We start from the raw sequence: 21005 nt of genomic DNA, 5'->3' as shown, positions 1-21005 counted from the left end.
ATAGCTCTCAAAATCGTGAGAGGTTTTTGAAAGTCTGGTGAAAGCCCAGCTGTGAGGGTTAGTGCACAGCCTGTCCCCAGAGAGATCTGCTCCTTAGACTCCTCTGTGCTCTGGAAATGGCACTTCCACCGAACCACGCACAGACAAATACCACTAATGGTGAAGTTTCTACCCTGTGTGTTTGGGACAGGGTCTCAGTTCAGCTGAAGCTGTACTAAAGCAGCTTTCAAATGTCGCTCTTCATTTCCCAAGGTGGCCATCAAGAGACCTTTCTCAGAAAAGCAGAGAGGAGAGATGTGTTTCTTGTCTCCACTTACCGTTCGCATACTCGATGGGACAGTCCACTGTGGTCCTTCAGCATGGGGTTACGGGTGCGTGGTCACCCAAAACACTTGAACGTTTCTCTTGCTTAGCTGGTTTTGGGCTGGTGCTATGCACACCAGCAAGGGCCTCGCTTTTTAACTGGGAAAAACATGCTGGGACTCCTCCCCAGTCCTGTGGGACCACGGCGCTGAAGATGAGCGAAGTGGCATCATCCTTCCCAAAACACGTCTGAAGGAGCCGGCGTCATGACTCATCTCTTACGGGTGATGCTAACCAGTATCGTGCTGGGTTGCTTGATGGGAAGCAGCTTTCCTGCGAGCTTGGGGCCCACCACTGTGGTGGGTGATGCCGTAATGAAACATGCATCGTCTTCGTGAGCTCTGCTACAAACCACGAGTCATCAGAGGAGCTTCACAGGGGTCATTTTTTTCCCCACTGCAGCTCATGAGACGGTGAAACAGTAGCTGACATGCTGTAACTGTCCTCTCCATGTGTCTACTGGAGTGGAATAAGCCTAAAAATTCCTCAATGAACTTTTTCCTGTTGAGGAATCGCGCTCAGCTGCGCTTTCCTGGGGCTGGGCGAGGGTGTTTGCCTTCGCAGAGGCTGTCGAGCTGATGACTGCCTGTCGCTGCAGCACGGAGCGGGAGGGGGGGATGGTTTTTTCGCACCTCCCAGCACTGAGTAGCTTTGGGAGAGAGGTTTTGCTCTTCGGCCTCTTCTTCTTTCCCAGGTTTGGAAGATGGAAGCGGTGTCTCCTTCCTGGCTGCACGCCAGGGATGGGGCTTCTCTGGCTGTCTTGAGCATCAGCAGCTCCGTGTAAGTTCAGGCTTGCCGGAAAAAATTTTTCAACAGCTCTATCTTCTCCTGGCTCTTGTCCTGACAGTGTAATTTTATTGAAGGCACCCTGTTTGCTGGCGGGTTGCTTCTGAGAAAGCTGAGCCTGCAAGTTTGGCCTTGTGAGACTGAGGATGGAGATGGTGGCTTTCTGGTCCAGCTTTTCTTTGATTGCTGGGGATATTTGCAGCCCAAAGGCAGGAGGCTCCTCCATCATCCCGCTCGCTGGTATCGTGTTTCTCTGACTTAAGCCTTGCAGGGCAGGCAGAGGGATCGGATCAAGCACAGGATGGTCCTGAGGCATGGACCTGCCTTTTGTGGGGGCGAAGAAGAGATCTCAGGAGGAGAAAACTTTCTGCTGGCTTTGGCAGGAGCTAATGCTGCTGCACAAGAGGGGTCATGAGGATGCTGATGGAGAAAGTGAGGGATTTCTTCCACTTAGGGTAGGTCAGAGGTTGAAAAATGCTGGTAAAAAATCTCTCTCCAAGCCTTTGGCAGGCTAGAAATAAGCTTTCTCCTGTTGACTGACTGTGGCCAGCCCCAGGGGTGTCTTTTTTGAGCTTGATTTCCTTGTTCCCATGCGTGCATCAAGGTTTGGCAGCTCAATGTTTCGGTCTTTAGCTGTGGCAGGATCTGCCTCCTCGAGCCCTGTGCTTGCAGGGCTTTGGTGGCAAGAAGGGGAGTATTCCCCTGGGTTTGTGCTCATTCCCTCCTCTCCTTGGTCCTCTCTTATCCATGCCGCCCAGCCCTGATTATGTTGGCAGGGTTATTCTCAAATATCCCTATTTTTCCCATAGGATCTTCTCAAGTCAGCCTCTCTGGAAGTGCGATGCCCAAAACTGGACCCATCAGGGGCAAGGGAGGATGGAGAGGTGGTATCTCACCTGCTGCCAGCTCGGTTAGCGCAGGGCTAGGATGCTCCATGACTCGGCTGAGGGGAGAGGCTGTGCAGAGGGATTTGGGGCTTGGAAGTAGGGATGGAAATTCACTTTAATCTAGTGGAAAAGCAGGGGTGGGTGGATAGCTGTTCTCCAGGAGGTGGGATTGCTCTGCGCCTGCCCGGAGCAGCCGGGATGCAGCTGCGAAGGCTAATTAGAGCCCTACTTGCAAGGCTAAATAAAGCAGCAGGGCACTCCAGGCAATTTATTAATGGGTGATTATTTCAGGCTTCTTCAGCTAAGCTGCGAAGCCTTCCAGCCTAAGGCAGAGAGTTAGCCCAAGGAGTGTGGCGGTCGTCGGATACCTTCAGCGTGGGGTGTTTTGGTAGGAAACAGGAGAGCGGGCAGTGGCCAGCTTGGGGGATGCTTCCCTCCGGTGTGGCGTGGCTGCGGCCAGCACCCAGCACTGGGGCAAAGTGATGCTGCCCCTTGGCTGCGATGGTCGGGGCGGGGGGATGGGGTCTCTCCTGCCTCTGCCTGAGCTGTCAGCAGACCCCTTGTGCTTGTTCAGCGGTGTACACGGCTGCAGAGGTGGCCATTGGCTTTGGTTTGGGCTTTTTGGAGAGCACAAAGACCTGCACAGCCCATGGGAGGTGGGTGAGTGCAGACACCGAGCTTCACAGAGTCACAGAATGGTCGGGGTTGGAAGGGACCTCTGTGGGTCACCCAGCCCAACCCCCTGCCGAAGCAGGGGCACCCAGAGCAGGCTGCACAGGACCGCGTCCAGGCAGGTCTTGAATATCTCCAGAGAAGGAGACTCCACAACCTCCCTGGGCAGCCTGTGCCAGGGCTCCGTCACCCTCAGAGGGAAGAAGTTCTTCCTCATGTTCAGCTGCAGCTTCCTCTGCTTCAGTTTGTGCCCGTTGCCCATTGTCCTGTTGCTGGGCACCACTGGAAAGAGTCTGGCCCCATCCTCCTGACACCCACCCTGCAGATATTTATAAGCATTTCTAAGGTCCCCCTTCGTGGCGGCAGAGGGAGACCAAGCACCAAACCCAACTCCCAGGGGTTTTGCAGGGCTGGATGCTGTGTCCCCTTAAACGCACAGGACCAGAGGTTTCTTGTCTGTCCTTCAGACCTCTCCCAACTCTTTCAGCCTGCATTCATTTGGTTTCTGAATCCCGCTTTGATTCAAGACGCAGCATCCTTCTGCTTTATCTGATGTATGAGCTGCTCCAATCCCACAGTGACACAGTGTGGGGGAACATCCTACTTCAAGGCTCTGTGGTGCATTTGGGCGCTTTCGGCGGCTTTCAGCAGTACGTGAGGAGTTTAGCTCGGAGTGCTCGTGATGCCAGGGCACTGTGGGCGGTGGCAAGCCCTGGGGCTTGCGATCACCCAAGCAGGATGTGGTGCTGGGCTGTGGCACCGGCATCTCAGCATGCCTGGCCTCCATTGAAGAACACAAGAAGCAGATTATGCACAGCACCCAATCCCTCTTCTGCTAACCTGCCTGACTTGTGGAGACACCTATAGCATGTCTCTTCTGCTGGCATGGATGGATGTCACAATGGGTCAGCCACTGAGAAGCATCCGTGTGCATGCAGTGAGGGGAGGAGGAAAAGGGATGAAGGCTCATGGGTTTTCCTCCAGGTTCTGCCATCTTGCCCCTGGAGAAGCTGGGGACTGGTGGGCGCTGCTGGGATGCGGTGGGGCCTTGTGGGTTTGGGAACCTCGAGCGGGACCTGCTGGGATCTACACTCCCATTTGTGCAGCAGTTGGCTGCAGGTTTGTGTTGCGTTTTGCTTGGCAGCTGGGAACTGGCAGGAGTTTTAAAAAATGGAGCCAAAGGTGCTCTGAGCTGGATTCTCTTAGGCCAATGCTTGCAGAGAGGTTAGGAAAAGGACCTCTGGGCTGGGAATGCAAGGTGTGCTGTGTCTCGCCTCTCGGGAAGGGGCTGTGGCAGGGGGAAGGCTGTGTGAGAGCTGGTGTGGCTCTGCTCCTGCTGCCCCTCCATCACCTGCTTCTGAGGGCTTGTTGGGGGTGGGACGTGGCAACCAAAATCCCCATTTACAGAGGGTTATTCCTCCATCCCAGGAAAGAGAGTGGTATCTCACTGATTTTGAAGATGCCAAGACTGGATGTTGGACTCGTGGGTCTTGGTAATTAAACCCAGCAGTGTTTGTGAACACAGACGTGTTTTATGGCAGTGTGCAACTGATTACACTACATTTCTACCTTAAAGCAGTTTAAAGCTTTTCTGCCACCACTGCTGTGTGACACCTGGTGTGACTGCTTCAGCCAAATGGCCGGGAGGAATTTGGTGGAGTAGTGGCAGTTGCTTAAATCTGGATGGGCAGATGTAGCTCGGTGTCAAATTTGCTGGCTTTCACTAGTCTTCCAGCCACCTCATTTCTCGGTGAATAAATTACGGCGCTGACCCTGAGAAGTCAGCCCTTTGGGTCTGCGTTGGGAACGTATCCAGGCAGTTCTGCAAGATGATGCTGCTCATCTCTGTTGTTAGTGCTGGGGAAGGCATGTCTCAGCGAGGCAGGAAGCTTGTGGGGACCACCGTGATTCAGGCAATGTCGTTATCAAAAAGCGTGAGCAGATGGCAGAGGGGAAACACTTGCCCTGATGAGGGTGAGAGTTGCCTTGCTGTAAGGCAGTGCAGAGTCTCTGCAGCGTAGCTGAGGCCGTTGTGCCCAGCCCATGGCTCTGTTGGCAGGAGAGATGCCAACAGGGCTGTTGTGGCCAGTGCCACAGCTGCTAACATCTGCACAGATGAACATCAGGCAGAGACTAGTGTGGTACCCTCCTTGGGAGATGCCGTCCTGGAGCTGCTTGGACCTTCTCCATGGGTGTCCTAGGTGTCCAAGGGTGTTGTACCCTCTTTGGGACACACCATCCTAGAGCTGCTTGGACCTTCTCCATGGGTGTCCTAGTGTCCGTGAGTGTCGTACCCTCCTTGGGAGATGCCGTCCTGGAGCTGCTTGGACCGTCTCCATGGGCGTCCTAGGTGTCCGTGGGTGAGCTGCACAAGCGTGGGACCTCTGCCTCCCTGCTACAGAGGTGCTTGGCTTGGCTGGGCTTCACCTTTGCAAATGGGGAAAACATCTCTTCCTAATCCAGCAGGTAATGAATTTGTTCCTGGAAAAAAAGCTTCCATTCCTGCACGGTTATAAGCATGCTTCTGAGTCACAGCTACCCAGTCCCAATTTGAGATTTGGCCAGAGCACCGCAGATGATTCTCATTTGATCCTATTTTTTTTTTAACTGTCTCAAAGTAGCTAAAGCCTTAATTAAAAATATAAAATCGAATCAGGATGCCAAAAGCCACTTTCTAAGATGAGTGCAAGCCCAGCAGAGCTCCTGGGAACATCGGTCGCCAAAGCAGAGCCTGTCTGCCCTCCCCAGACCCCGGGCTGCGTTGGGGATCTGTCCGCTGCCTGCTGCTGTCCCTGAGACGAGGAGCAGCCTCTGGCTTTCTGAGGAGCTGGGCAGGGGCTGCTTTTTGACCACACATCCCGTGCCCAGCCGTGCGTGGATGAGGTGGGAGATGCTGGGTTGCCTGGGGTGAGGCGGAGGATGCTGCGGCGGCGGGCGAGCTCTGCGAGGGGATGCGGTAGCTGCCCGGGGAGGGGGGGGGCGCTTGGTGCATCTGCTTCAAGCACCCCCCGGGAAGGGCAGGCAAACCGGGGGGGGTCTCGGGTCTTTGCTCAGAAGCCGAGGCGACCCCCGTGGGGGGGGGGGGGGGGGGGGAGGCGGGGGCAGCGGCCGCTAGATGGCAATGGCGGAGCGGCGGGGATAGGGATGGGGGGGCTCGGCCCTCCCCTCCCCTGGGAAGGGGTAGCTCGGGGTCTGCGGTGATGCCCCGCCGAGCAGGGGTGGTGGCATGGCTGGGAGAGGGGCAGAAAAAAGCAAGGAGGAGGCTAGGATGGCAGTATCAGCATGAGGGGGGAGGGCGTTAGCTCGTCTCCGTAAAACCCTGTGCATCCCAAGTGCCTTCCTGTCCCGGCACCTGCTGTTGCCCTGTCTTCTTGGATTTCCTTCATTTACAAAACAAAAATCAAAACCAACCACCAAAGCCCAAGAAACTGCAGCCCCACATAGCTGGCTCTGGATCTCTGTGCTGTGTTGAATCATGCGGGCACCAGCCACACTTCCCCCTGACTCACCGATCCCAGTGTGCTGGGGTGAGGGTCAAGACGAGCAGGCGATAAACATCCTGAGAAACCGAGCCTACATCTCTTGGCATAGTTGGGGACTATTTTTTTTTTTTTTTTTTTTGCTTTCAATCTTCTCTTAAGGAGCTGCTTTCTCATAAATATCCCATCCTTTAGCACCATCTGAGCAGGAGAGAGGCTCCCAGCGGGGTCATCCTGTGCTCTGCTCTGCAGCAGCGAATATAGAGTAGAGCTGAAAGCGAATCCCCCCGGGCGCAGGGGGCAGCCCGCTGCCCTCGCCGAGGTGTCCAGGTAAGGCTTGCATCCCTGCTTCCAGGGGGGCAGGAGGAACGCTGCCTTCCTCCTCCTCGGCCCCTTGCACCCGGCGTTGAGGCAGACGTCGTGCCTGTGAGCCGGGCAGGGGATGCAGGGGGAGCGCTGGGTCCAGCCTTCGCCATCCTCCTCGGCCTCTGGGTACCAGCCAGAGCCTGGGTATCGAGGCTGGGTGGAGGCTTTCCTGCAGGCACCGAGGGATGAGAGAGGGCTGGAGGGGTCGGGGGGAGCCCGGCCAGGAGCTCTGTGGGGCTGAGGATCTGCTCCTGGTGACCAGCCCAGACTTGGGCTTAATTAACAGCGGCTTAAAGGGTTGAAAGGTGGGAGGGTGGTATCGCTCCTGATGCCGCAGTGGTGGTTGGGAGGAGGAGGCAAAGGGGTTGAGCCACAAATTATATTTGGCTTGTTTTAGGGCAGCATCTTGTCTGGACTGAGTCAACGGGACTGTAATTAGTCAGTAACCAGCGTGGCCTCCTTGTTGCCCATCATTAGTGAAACGCCTAGGGTCATTCTGGCTTGTGCTTGGGCTGGCTGGTGGCCTGAGAAGAATTTTGGGATGCATCTGCCCACTCCTGCTCTGCTCTGCGCAGCGGTGTGGTGGTGGCAGAGCTGGGGGGCTTGCTGAAAGCCCCAATTACGCCCACATCTGTTATAAGGCTAATTGGAGGAGCAAAGTCAAGTAGGGATGCAGCCTACGGGCATCGCGGTGAGCTGGTGGGCTCTCGGTGTCTGGCTGAGGTTGGGGGAAACGATCCCATGGCCTTTTTGCAGATATTCCGGTGTTACCTCACTGTGGAGCGCCTGATCCTTCTTCTTCCTTGCCTGGCCGGCTTGGTGGCTCTTGGCAATACACCTGTGAGAGCCTGAGCCAAAGCGTAAGTCCTGCGGCCGCTTGGTCATGGTAGTGCTTGGAGGGCGCGGAAGCCTGTGGAGGTGTGGTGCCAGCCTGCACCGGGCAGCAGCCCTTGCCCAAGTGTGTTGAGGATTTATGTGATTGAGGGTTTGTTTGGGTCTTTTTTTATTTGTTTGGGGGGCTGCTTCAGGTGTTCCTGGCTGCTGCACAGCAGACATGGGGGATAGGGCAGCAGTGGCTCTTTGTGGAGAGTGCTGCTGGTGGGGGGGTGGACCAGGGAAGAGCGTAGTGGGGATGTGGGGTGTCTTGTGATGCCAGCTGGAGCTGTGGGTGCTCCTCCTGCGGGAAGGGCAGGTAGCGAGTGCCAAATGCCCTGGGGAGCCCTTTGGATGTGGGGTTGAAAGGGAAGGGTGGGGGATCCTGTGTGTGAAGAGCTCTCAGGGTGTGCGGGGTGGTGTGAGGCCACTGCCCTGCCCAGTGGGTAGGGAGGACATTGGGGGCATCCCTGGGGATCTGTGAGTCCCCTGTGCGTGCCAGGAGGGCAGGGTGGGTTCCCTCAAAGGTGGGTGGGCAGGCAGCCCCCGTGCCAGGGCGTAGTCCAGCCCAGGGGACCCTGAGCATCCCTGGGTGACCTTGGCACCGGCGTGGCCAGGGAGGCAAGGGCGCAGCACCAGCCAAGCCCCCAGTCCTCTGCCCATGGGATGGCTGTGGGCAGCGGGGTCAGTGCCAGACTGGCCCTGGGGCTAGCCCCCCCACCCCGCGGCAGCCGCTGCAGGGACACATCCAGACCAGGTTGTTTCCACCTCCCCGATGGGCTGCTGCTTCTGGCCAACGTCAAGCACCAAAAAAGAAAATACAGAGGTGGGGGGGATGCTGAGGAGGCTGATCTGTATGCGAGGGAGCAGGAGGGCTCTTCCCGGGCAGCCGTTGGCATCGGTGCAGCTCCGGCAGGGAACGGGGAGCCCCGATGTTTCCCAGGGATAGGGGGACGGTGCATGTGGCTGGAGAGATGCTCGGTGTGAGCTGGGGTGAGGTGAGCCTCTCTCCTCCCCTGCAGGCAGGGAGGTGGCAGAGCCCCCCATTTGCCCCCCCTCCCCTCGCCCCCCCAGTTTAGCCACTCACCTATGAACACCCGTGTGCTGGAAAGCCCTCTGCAGCCAGGCGGGGGGGGGGGGGGGGGGGGGGGCTTCTTACAGGGTAGTGGCTCCCCATTGCCTTTGTTCCCTTCAGACCCTCCCCTCGCCTCTGACTTTCCTTTGCAGCATCTCACATGCTTGCCAAAAGAATGCACTGGATGGAGCGAGGGAGCGAGCTGGGCGTGCGTGCGTGTGAGCGCGCTTGTGCGCGCGTGTGTTGCCACTGACTTCATTAAAGCGAGCTGTTCCCGAGCTGCAGAGGCTCGGCAGCCTTTAATTTTGTGGCCCGGCTCCTGCGGGGAAAGCCGCCGTCGCCTTTACCACGCTCCTACCCCGGCAAGCGAAGGGCTGAGCATCCCTGTTGCCGCAGGTGCCTGCCTGCTATCTCTGCCCCGGGGAGCCAACGGATGGGTGGCCGGGCTCCGGCGGGCTGCTGAAGATGGAGTCAGGAGGAGGGAGTTGGACACTTGGCTCTAACTAGGCTGGACCACGCTGCAACCTGTTCCCCCGGCCTCCCCTCCGCTGCGCTGGGTGCTGTACCAAATTGCGTCTTGCTTTGCGACGGGGCGGATGGAAGGACTTGGATCCCAGCCCTTGCCCTGCCTGGTGTCTGCCGGCAGGCAGCCCCCGGGGCTCGCCTTGCTGGGGAGGGGGGTGAAAAGGGGCTGGTTTTTGGGCTTGTGGGGAGAGCGGTAGGAAGGATGTGGCTGGGTTTAACCCCTTGCTTCGTGGCGGAAGGTGCTTAGGGACCGAGCCGCTGCGGCCTCTGCCGAGCACGCAAGAAGGCTTCCTGCCCTCCCCGCCGCCCGTGCGGCCGTGGCGGGGGGACCGGAGGCAGCTGGCTGCCCACCATGCCGCGCTGGAGATGCTGAGCCGGTGCCACGCGTTGCTGCCTTTTCTTATCCACGCGGGTTCCCCACTTTCCCAGAGGGACGGAGGAGAGACGGGAGCTGAGCATCACCCGGAGAGGAGGAGGGGGCTGTGGGACTGCGCCCCGCAATCCCCCCTCCCTCTTCTCCCCCCCTTCCCTCGCTGCCTCGGTGGTGCTGCTTTGGCTCACCTGTGTGTTTTCTTCTAGGATGGCTCGCTTTGGGGAGGCGGTGGCCGGCAGGCTGGGCTCTGGAGACGGCGCTTCCGACCAGAACCGGAGCCAGCAAGGACCTCCTGCCCCTGCGGGAGGGACCCCGGGAGCCTTCAAGCAAACCAAAGCGCAGAGAGCCCGGACTATGGCTCTGTACAACCCCATCCCCGTCCGGCAGAACTGCTTCACCGTCAACAGATCGCTCTTCCTCTTTGGGGAAGAGAACATAGTCAGGAAATACGCCAAGAAGCTCATCGACTGGCCATATCCTTTCTGCGACCCCTGTGAGCCCCCCCTTTGCTCCCCGGATTTGCCTCGGTGGCCGCTCAGGACATGTGTATGTGGCACTAGCCGCCAGGTAAGCCTTCCGCTCTCCTTCGGCGTGTGGAGAGGGGTGCCCCGTCCCCCGGGATGCTCTCCTCACCCTGTTGCTGCTCCCCCCCCCCCCCCCCCCGCCACACTCTGCTCGGTGCCTGGTGGGGGAGCTGAGACCCCCACCCGACCCCTCCTCAGGCTTGGATTTGGAAGCCCCCCCCCATGCTGGCAAGGAGGGGGGGGGCTCTGATCCCGATTTAACCCTGCGTGCTTTAGGATGCTCTGTCTGCATGGGGGTGGGGGGGGGGTCGTGGCCTTTCCTCTGTGCCTCGGTGTCTTGTTGGAGTTTTGCTACCCCACCCAACTGGAGCCACCCATCCCGTTGGGGACGGACCCCCGGGAGCCTGCGAATCTCTGGACCCTGCTGGGTGGCGGCTTTGTCCCCTCCTGTCCTCCTGTGCCTTGCCTGCGTGTCACCCCTTTGCTGCTGCTCAGACCTGGTAGGGGCACAACCACCCTCACCCTGCAGCCCCCAGCCCCCCACAACGGCTTGGGGAACCGGCTGCCCCCACCCTGCGGCAGAGGTGAAGATGCTGGAAACCTCTGGCTGTGCCCCACGGTCCCTCGGGGGCTGGCACAGGAGACCGTGGTTTGTCCCAGCGACTCCCCTCATAGGGCTGGGTGGAGGGTGCAGATCCCCCTGCTCCTTCCCCTGCTCCGCTGCCCTTTCGTGCACCCCCGCGCGCTTCCCTCCCCTCCCACCCTCCCTGTGGGTGCTCTGGGGCCCTGGCCGGTACCCAGCACCGCAGCACGCAGCCCCCCATCCCCCTGGGCTCAGCACCCTGCCATCCCCCCAAGACCCCACCCTGGGCTTTGTCCCCCACTGAAGGACTCGAGCATGAAAACTTCCGCGTGGCTACGGTTTGGTTTTTAGGACCCATCCCCGTGCCGTTTTCTGCAGTGGTGATTACGTGCAGCTCCCGCTGCTGCTGCTTTCCCTCCCTGCAACTTGTTGGTTAACTTGCCGGCTCCTCCGGCGGGCGTGGGAGAGCTCGCCCTGGTGCCAAGCAGCGGTGCCTTGGCCTGGTGCAACAGGTACCTCGGCCAAACCCTCTGGCAAGGCGCAGGGATGCAGGACAAGGCGCCCGCCCCGCCGAGCATCCTTGGGGAAGCGGTCCCTCCGCAGCTCCGACACGTCGGGTTGAGCCGGTGCCAGGCAGGAGCTGGTCCTGGCCGGGGAGCGGCGAAGCCCCCCGGGGTTGGAGAGGTGACCTGGGGGTGAAGGGGCAGCTCAGGGGGGCTGAATTGCCCCGTGGCATCCCTAAATCTGCCTCTGCCAGCAGCGCCCGCTGGGTCGGCAGCTGTGGTGGTGAGGATGGGGACGTGGCAGGGCAGTGGCCAGGCCGACCTGCCTGCTTTTCCAGAATATGCCAAATTATTCATGTGCTTTTTCAGCGTGGTGTGGGAGGCCCCTCACCCTTTTGGCTTTCATATAAACCAAGAAGGAGCTGGGGTGCCGCCATTGGCCCGGCGCTCCCCATGTGGGCCAGGGTCCCATGCCGGTGTGATGTCTCATCTCCAGGCAGCCGCTGTCTCCTAGAGACTAGAGCTTCACCACCGCACGGTTAAAACCCCTCGGTGTTATTCTTTCCTGAAATTTGCAATGCATGAGGGAGATGGGCTCATTTGATGTTTTTTTTCCCAGAAGTAAGTGACGTATCCCCATGTGAGCATTGGGCACGGGTGTGCTTCAGGCGTGGGAGCTGAGCATCCCTGGCCGTCCCCCGCCTGGCTGCCATCTCTTTCTAAGAAACCCATCCAGCCCGGAGCTCCTCCGTACCACTTGAGCTCTCGAGGGCTTGGGGGGGATGGACAAGGCTTTTTGGTGATGAGTTTGGTGAGGTTGGCCAGGCGAGATGTTTCTATCCTTGTAGTTGTAGCCTGGCACAAGCAGCCGGTGCCTTTTGGTAGGGCTGAGAAAAACGTGTGAGCATCTCCGCTGCCTGGCATGGAGCCCACGGCATCGCTTCTGCGTGCGGGCAAGGGCGGTTTGGGGAGGCGAGCGTTGGAACTCGGCCATGGGCAAGAAGAGCTGCTGGTCTCGGGAGGGAGGTGGCCAGTCCCAGTGCTGCCGGTTGGAGCGGGCATGGCACCGAGGACAGCCAAGGGGGCTGGGGTGGAGCGTGAGGAGGAGTGGAGGCTCTTCTTCATCCAGCTCCAGTTGACTAGGTAATAGGGCTAAAAATAACCGGTGATTCAGGCCTGTATATCTGCTGGGTAACTGTATAATTATAACCAGCAGCCTCTGCAGTTTGGCTTCCCAGTGTAAATAGGGATGATGCATGGAGGGGAAGGAGGAGGACTATGAGCAACCGGGACTGGGCTGCAGCTCCGTGGGGAGACAAGTCCTTGCAGAGTTCCTCGCTGGAAAGCCCAGTGTGTTATCTCCGCTGGAGCAGCTCTTTTTACCAGTCCTGTCCAAAAGGCGACGCAGCTGCTGTTGTGGCTGTAGGAACATCTACTCTTCTCATTTGGAAACGCAGCCTCGTCCTGCCTGCTCTCCTCCTGCTGATGGCCAGGCCTTCAGCCCTGATTTCATTTGTTTGGCTGCCTGGCAAGCCGCAATTCAGTTAGCACATGAGATGGGCTGCAGCTCATCTGTATCTGCTCTGTTCTTCATCCGCTTAATCACATTTGACCTGGATAAGATTCCTCTCCCGCCCCAGGAAGGCCAGATGACATTGTGTGGCTCTGGCTGTGTCCCCAAAGACAGCCTCCAGCACCCGCTGGGCACTGTACCTGTCCCCTTAGTTTGACAGGGGAGAGGGATGGCCATCAGTCCTCTGGGGACCTTGCTGTTCCCCGCAGTGAGGGCTTTGTCCTGTCTCGGCCCCTTTGAGGACTAAATGTGGCATTGGGTTGGCCAAGAGAAGACGGGGGTTGTCTGCAAAGCATCCCCAGCCCAACACGCATGGGGATTTTGCTCTGTGGGCCGCACACGCGTGTGCTTGAACCATCTTGATCCTCGTGATGACTCCCACTTTGACCCGGGCATCTCCGATGCTGCGTGGGCACTGCTCCTCGGGGACCCTGGCAGTGTTCTGCCACACCTGAGCAAGCATCTTCTGCACCTTCGCTTTTGCCCAGCCAAGGTTTCGGCAGGTCTTGCCTCCCTGTGGGAAGAGCTGCACCACGTCGTGCTGTCCTTGGGCAGCTCCCTCCTTGTGCTACCCAAGAAACCTCTCTTCTTTTTTTTTTTTTTTAACTCAAAGGCTGTTTTCTGTGCCCTTCATTCATCAGATTTTTAAAATGTGGTGGTTTTTTTTTTTTTTTTTTTTTTTTTTTTAGGGAGGGGCGAGTAGGTGTAATGGCAGGTCCATCTTTTTGACAGCCGGAGCGAGCGAGGCTGCCTGTCAGATGGTGAATTTAAACAGAGGCAGCTGTTGCCATGGTGACGCCAAGTTGCATCCTGTTGCTGTGGCAACCAAAGTTAAAAAACTGATGTTAAGGCAGGAAAATCACATGATGTGGTTCTTTTTTGTTTAAAAAAAAAATTAAAGAAGAGGAGAGAGATTTGATTTCCAGTTTTTGAGCGCAGGGTGAGGTGGGGGAGAAGGAGACGCTTCTCCGTGGAGCTGATTGCACGTGGCAGGCAGCCGCCCGCATCCCTACCGGAGCGGCAGCGGTGCGGGCAGCTCTGCCCTGACCAGCTCCTGGCTGGCACTGCCTGCGGTTGAGCCCCTGACAGAGATCAGACCACCACGTTTTGGAGTCGTAAGCAGTGAGATTTAGGCAGGCCGAGCACCTTGTCTGGGTGCTCCCTGCCAGCTGTGCGGAGACGCAAGCGCAACCCCGAGCCCACGCTCGCTCTCCTGAGCCTGTTTTGCTGTGCGTAATGGGCATGCAGGAGTTGGCTCATGCTCAAAGCGTGGTGGGAGGATTTGGGGTCTGTCGGCACCTTGTCCCTCTGGACATTGCTTGCTGTCAACCCCAGCAAAGCCCAGACGGGCTGGGAGCGCTGGGTGGCAGGGCGCAGGGATGGGGACAGCCACGAAGGGCCATGGCTCTACAGCTGGATAGCCTTATCTCCTGGGGAGGATCCCCCGTGTCCTCGGGAACAAGCCAGGGAGGTGCTCTAGGGCTGGGAAACCCCAGAGTTGAATTAGGACTATTCATAGTCTTTGCTCTGTTGGACATTTTGGGTTTCTCATGGAAAACAGCCTCGGAGAGGAGGTGCTTGCTTTCCTGCTGGGGTTTGGAGCTGAGAGCAGGGTTCAGGCTGTCCTAGGGATGATGATGTTGAGGAGAGGTCGATCTCTGTTCCCATCACGCTGTGTCTGTGTGGGACAGGCAGCAGTGGTGGGGTTGGGACCAGCAAGATGAAGTCCATGGATGTAGGAACCGAAGCACTCTCTCATTGACACCTGGGGAGCAGGGAAAGGCCCTCAGTGCAGCAGGTCCTGGGGGAAGCCTGGGGAGCGGTGGGAAATGGAGACTTAATTTTCTAGGAGGTGTTGGAGCTGAGGTGGGTGATGGAGGCAGGGTGAGGGGTTAAATTGTTCTTGCCCTTCTTGCTGACCTTCTGAGGTAGGCTTCCTCAAGAGCCCTTTTGGAGATGCCCACGTGGCCTTTCTCCTCTGGCTCTTCTGCTCCACCTGCCTGCCCAGGAGTGGGGAGAAGGCATGGTTACCAAAGTGGAGAGATGGTGGCGGGTTTTCCTTAGCTCCCAGCCCTTGCCCGCATCTGGGGAGGGATTTACCTTGCACTCAGCCTCTTGAGGAGGTTGTATCAGTGTGCCATCAGCACCACAAATCTGTCTTTAGGGCCTGGATCTGGGCACGCTCCCTGTGTTAGCAATATAGGTGTTCTGGGTGGACTGGTTTGGGGTCCCGGTCGAGGAGGGAGGTGAAGAGGGGAGTCACAGCTGGAAGCAAGGATCTACCAGTGGCTGGACATCTCCCTGGTTCTCCCCACCACCTCCTACTAGACCCACCAAGGAGCTCCAGCTCCAGGCATGGGGTTTGCTCACAGTGCCTGCTCCCAGTGGGCTGGGATATGGGTCTAGAGGGGGTCCATATGGCCTGGGAGCACCTTCCCCACCTCAAATGCACTGGGAAGGAAGAGTGGAGCTGCAGGTGTGGTGTGCACTGGGATTGGCTGAGTTGCTAAGGAAACAAGTCAACGGTGCAGGGGAGAGAGCGTTGGGTAAAGGAGATAAATCAATAAGAAAACCTATTTTTATCGGCTCCCTAATGATCCTCCAGGAGAAGCCAGACGAAGGAGGAGGAGAAGCTGGAGGGAGACGGACTTTCATTACTGGGCTTGGAGGGAGGCAAGTGCTACTGTGCATTTTGGGTGGCCAGAAGGTCATGTAATTAGACATCTAATGAGAGGGAAAACAAAGGAGCAATAGAGCATTGTCCAGTGGGCTCCAGCGCTGAGCTGGGAGGATGCTTGCTTGGCAGAGGTGAAGTGTGTGGATCAAATTTCCCCTAGGGAGGGTTTTCTTACCCTTGACCGCTCAAAACCTGGCACAGCTGGAGCTACGGGGGCTTGTTTCTGTGTGGCTGATGCCTTGCAGCTCACACCCAGCTCCAGATGCGATAACCCAGGCTCGGGTCCTCAGAAAACTGGGGCAGTGGAGTTTGCAGTCACTTTTGCCAGCGACCTTATGCTTAGGTCACTGCTTAGGGCAGCGATTGACCTGTTGCCCTTAAACTTGGTGTCTGCTGACCCATGTGCCATGCGCTCACCAGAGGTGGAGCGGGGATGCGGTCCCGTGCTGGGGCTGACAGATGTGCACTGCCCTTGTGCTGTTGAGCCAGATGTTGGAGCCAGCAAGGCAATATAGGGGCGAGCTGAGCCATGAGAGGTGGTCCTGAGCCCCCAAGCCACTGCTGGGCAGGGCTCCCACGCTGCTGGCTTTGGAGAAGTTGGGTTTTTCCCCTCCGCGTGTTTTGCCCCGTGGGACCAGTGGCCGCAGACGCCCGGCGCAGTGGGGAGAAGAGCGGGATGCTCGGCTGGGTTAGCCGTGCCTGGGCGGACAGACGGACTCGCCATGCCGTTCCCACACTTCTCATCTAGGCAAATGTGCCTGGTGCCTGGGGAGATGGCTGCACCGCCCCGCTAACACACTGTTTTCTTTTAAGCCTGTGCTAATTGCTCGCAGACTTTCAGGAAAATGAAACAAAAAGACCCCAAAGAGGCCGGTGGCTTGGGGCCAAGCACTGTGGTCGGCATATCAGCTGAAGCGTGCGGCCAGGGGTGGGAAGCTGGGAAAGTACGTGGCTTTTGCAGGAGCCGTGCAATGAAATCCTCACTTGAGTTAAGCCTCGGAGGAAAAGTTTTGGGGTCTGGCCTCCCCCCTGAGGGCAGGGAGCTGCTCGTGATTCATGCCCGGCTGGCACCAAGGTCCGAGCCCGCGGCGGTGAGCTCTGCAGCAGTCTCTCTTTTGGTTTGCTTTTAACTTAGCAACCATTAATTTCACTGAGTGGCCTTTTAAATGCTTTGGCTGAATCTTTCCTGGCTCTTTTCCCTCCCGGGCTGAATACATCCCAGGTCCCGCAGGGCTCTTCTTGGCTGGCCCTCCTGGCCAGTGCTCCGGGGACCTGCTCCGACGCCCAGCCCTGCTCCCACCTTGCCCGCAAGCTGCAGCGTGCATGGGGTCACTGCCACCAGGGTTAATTCATGGTTTCCAGTTTCCCATGCTTGTGGTGAGCACTGAGATGTCTTCTCTTGCCCATGGGCTTGGGGCCACCGGTTTGAAGTGTTTCGCTGTAGTCAGCGGCTTTGTGGGCCAAAAGCCGATGTTGTGAAAGAGAAAATCATCCCTTTTCCCAGGGCAGATGGCATAGGCATTTGGCATCTCCTGGTGTGAGAGATGTGACTCTGAAGCAAACGGGTCTGGAGAAGCCTAGTGTGGTGGGGAAGGGCTCAGCCGGGGCACTGCTCCGTGTGCCGGCTTGGAACGGCTGGACCAAGGATGGTTTCTTTATGGGCAAACCAATCCCAGATGGGATCACATCCCACTTCCACAGACATGAGCCTCAGGAAGGTGGCAGTGCCCTCCTGGGGTGGCCGCTGACACCAGTGGTGACAGTAGCATAGCTGTGGATTTTTGGCATGGAGGAAGTGGAGAATGGGTGTGCTGCCTGCTGATGAATCTCACCTCGTTTTGTTATTGAGGACAACAGGGCTTTTATTGTGACGATGTAAAGATGGGTGGGAAGTTGGAAAGATGTGGCCGTCCTGTCACTTGTAAGTGCTTTGTTTTGGGGGCTTAGCAGTGGGCCAGGCAGGAGTAGGCAGCTCAGTGCCCCCACCTTGCTCCTGGCAGGCCCCAGGAGTCAAAAGACAGGAGGGAGCTGGGTTTGGGGTGCTCTCCTGGGGGTCAGCCTGCCCTTTCCTCCACCACCCTTCCTCACTCACTCAGGTCCTCTGATGCCAGCATCTGCTGCCACTTGTCCTGGTGCAGCGTTGCTCCTAAAGAAGGTGTGCAAGCTGTAGGATTTAGGAGGCTCTGAAGGGTCTGACCAGGTCCTGTTCCCAGGGCATATCGACTGTACCAACATGGGGCACAGTGTGAGCTGGTCTGGGTTGGTTCCTCAGGACCTACCAGGATGCCCTGTCTTCCTCATGCTGTACAGGCAGTCCTTCTCACAGGGATGCTTTAGGACCAGGACAGCTGATTGCCCATGACACCCCTATTCCAAGCCCTATCTCCTGCTGCTTCATGATGGAAGAGAGAAGGCAAGCAGCAGGGCCACAGCACGCAGGGACATGCCAGCCCCAACCACCAGCATGCCATGCTGGGGAGAGCCTCTCTGACACTGCCAGGGACCATGCCAAACCCTTTTCCAGAAGAAGCCCAACGTGGTCAGAGCCTAGTTGTCCATCTTCATACTTCTGTCTGTCTTTTGGGCTCATACCACAAGCAGCATCTCTCTTCCAAGAGAGTTCACAGCCCAGCAAAGCGAAGGAGGTGATGAGCTTCAGCAGGTCTCTAGTGAGGGAGATCTTGGGGGCTCTCAGTTCTCATGACCCCCCTTGTTTCCAAACAGCACCAAGGTGGGCTTCACTCTCCTGCCTGGCAGCAGCGGGAGGTGAGAGCTGGGGTGTGGGTGTGCATGTCCTGCGGGGAAAGCAGTGGTGGTGGCTAACAAGCAGGTGAAATGAGGGGTTGGCAGGAGCGGGCTGGCAGGTTGGGGATCATCTACTTCTCTGCTCCTTAACTCCCCTCCACTCCCTTCGAGTACATGATCCTGGCGACCATCATTGCCAACTGCATCGTGCTGGCCCTTGAGCAGCACCTCCCTGAGGACGACAAGACGCCCATGTCGCGGAGATTAGTAAGTACCCTGCGTCCGTCCCTCTCCATTCCGCGTGTGAGCGGGGAGACCAGCCAAGGGAATCCACCCCATCCTACCAGCCAGTTTCTGCTGGTTTCAGGATGGTTGGGCAGGAGATTTCCTCCTGGACCAGCCCCTCCAGCCTTCCTGGGGCTGCTATCACCTACTCCTTTTCCATGGAAAGGGTTCAGGTAGGTTTAAGCCCCTTAAAAAGTGGGGTAAGGAAGGAGGACTGGGCAACTTGAGTGGGTCGTACCACCTACTTTTTGTTTCCAAGGTTGATGCAGGCTGAGGAAGGGCAGGGAGAGCTCCCAAAGGGGTGGATGGGGCTGGGAAAGGTAGGATGGGACATGAGTTGGGTAAATGTGGAATGGCTGGTGCTGCGTTTGCTCCATCTCCCCCTCTCACTGTGTCACCGGTTCACCTCCGGCAGGAGAAGACGGAGCCCTACTTCATCGGGATTTTCTGCTTCGAGGCTGGGATTAAGATCGTGGCTCTGGGGTTCGTATTCCACAAGGGCTCGTACCTGCGCAACGGCTGGAATGTCATGGACTTCATCGTGGTCCTCAGCGGGTGAGTCAGACAGTGCAGGGCTGTGGGTGGGATTGGGCAGCTGGGCATGGAGGCTTGACCTGGTGGGGACATGAGCTCTAGGACACGGGGCAAGGCCCTGGTTTGCTGTTGTCAGTGGTATTTCTTCATCCCAGTGATGCTGGGGGTGGTAGTGCACAGAGCTTTACAGGTGCTGGTTGTGTCACTGGTGGTGTCACCTGCCGGGGACGTGGCCCACATTTGAGTCCTGCATGTGTTGTGATAGGCTGCGCTGATGACATAGAAATGGACAGGGATATCTGGGCTTGTGCTAGCCGACGGTGGCGGTTGGCTTGAGCAGAAGCCTCCCGGGGTGTCCCCCCCTGCCCCTTGCTCTGTGGAGGGCAGGTGGGTGCCTGCAGCCACCGAGGGGGCCCGGGAAAGGAGTGCCTGGATGGTGGCTGTTGCATTTCACATGCCGATGGAAGCACCATGTTCAGAGGAGGTGGTTGGATGCGTACAAACAAATGGTGCCTGTGGATCTCCCAGCACTTCATGAGCTCGGTTGGGTGCTGAGGAGCTGCAGACCTAGCTGGGAAACTGAGGCGCAGGAGCCAGGCGAGATACCTGGGGTCCCTCCCGAGTTGCTTGCTGCACAGTCCTGTCTTTTGGCTTGCAGGGTGGTGGCACCACGTGGAACATGACACCCGTTTGGGTGTTCGGAGGAGGAAGGGAGATGCTGAGCCTGGCGCTGCCAAGGACGTGGTGATAGGTGCTGTTTGTCCACGGTGGAGAGGTGCAGGGTGGGACTGTGCTTGAAAGAAGGCTTGAGGAGAGCATGGTTTTGAGTCCCTTGGTCTAATACAGACCTGAATGGCCTTGCTAGGGAGTGGGACTGTCTCTGCCCGTGAAGGCGGGCTGTCTCGGTGTGCTGGTGGTGGGGTGATGCTTCTCGGTGGGCAGCAAGTGGGCTGCCTGTGGGCGGTGCAGCCATCTCACAGGATGCTGCTGGTACTTCTGCATCTGTGAAGTGACTCTCAGGGGAGGGCTCTGTGGCCAGGTGGGCTCTCTGCTGCGGGGAGAGCGGCCAGGCACAGCTCCTGGGCTGGGCAAAGGTGGTCATGTCTCTGGGGACAGTGTGGGATGTGTGACCCCTGGTAGCAACAAGAGGGGATGTCACAGCCTCAGTGTGCAGCTGCGGTGCTGGTCTGAGCACACAGAAAGCGGCCAGGAAATGCCCATCGGCCGTCTCCTGGCCCGGGCATCCTGTGGGGCCAGGGCCAAGGGGAAGCACTGGGCTGGGGCGGGGAGGGTTTGCCATGGACCTCTCCCTGCCCTCCCCGCGGCTCCGGGTGAGCTGACTGTAACAGAGCCGGTGCTGAGTCAGCGCTCAGCAATTACTCACTCGCGAAAGCCTCGCCAGCTCCTTCCAGTGCTGCGCCGGGCCTTGTGCCAGGGAATCAATTGTCCGTGAAGGGCTTAGTGCTGTGCTGGCCGCCCTGCCGGGAGATGCCCGGGTCCCCCCGACACTGCTGGTGACAGGGCACAGCCCCCTGGGGTCTGCTTCACCCCCGTCATCCCCCTTGCATCCTGATGCTTGCTCCAGCAGGATGAAACCCTCTCCAGGTAATGTCCGGTGACCCGCCGGCTTTGGTCCAGCGGTGCCAGCGCCTGCTGGCATGGGCTCACCGGGCTTTCAGTGCAAATTCCGTTGTATGATGGGTAGGGGAGACAAACCACAGCTTTTCATCTTGGACTTTGCCTGCTGTAGGTGACCCTGCTTCGGCAGGACGGTTGGACTAGATGACCCACAGAGGTCCCTTCCAACCCCTACCATTCTGTGATTCTGTGATTCTGTGACCAGTTTTGGGGAGGATGGGGTTACTGGGGAATCGACTGGACCAGGTCATGGGCTCCTCTGTGCTGTTCAGTCCTTGCTTTCGCCGTGCGGTGCTGGCAAAGCTGCTGTTCTTCAGCGCTGTGGTTACGTCTCCCTAGCGTGAAACTCTTGCCTGTTTGATCTGCTGAATTATTGGCAAATTTCTTCAGCAAATAATCCTCGGCTGCAAATGACTTGCAAACAGCTTGCGGGAGAGGGTTTGCACTTGGCGGTTCGCACTGTGTTGGTTGCGTAAGGTGGGTGGTGAAGTCTGCACGGGGGACGTGTGCGGGCGACTGGCGGGTTCAGGATCGTCTTTGTGGA

At 58.1% G+C, this 21005-nt stretch overlaps 1 protein-coding gene across 1 annotated transcript in view; it reads left to right on the top strand.

The window, feature by feature from the left end:
* Positions 1-21005, top strand: part of CACNA1E (calcium voltage-gated channel subunit alpha1 E) — a 135783-nt gene that overhangs the window by 30977 nt on the left and 83801 nt on the right. Inside the window, exons 3-5 of the mRNA XM_075422516.1 lie at positions 9606-9872; positions 18166-18271; positions 18705-18844. Of these exons, the coding sequence (XP_075278631.1) occupies positions 9606-9872; positions 18166-18271; positions 18705-18844 (513 nt within the window). The remainder of the gene's footprint in view (positions 1-9605; positions 9873-18165; positions 18272-18704; positions 18845-21005) is intronic.

Source organism: Opisthocomus hoazin, chromosome 6 (assembly GCF_030867145.1).
Source record: "Opisthocomus hoazin isolate bOpiHoa1 chromosome 6, bOpiHoa1.hap1, whole genome shotgun sequence".
NCBI lineage: Eukaryota > Metazoa > Chordata > Aves > Opisthocomiformes > Opisthocomidae > Opisthocomus > Opisthocomus hoazin.
This window is presented reverse-complemented; position numbering and strand designations above follow the sequence as displayed.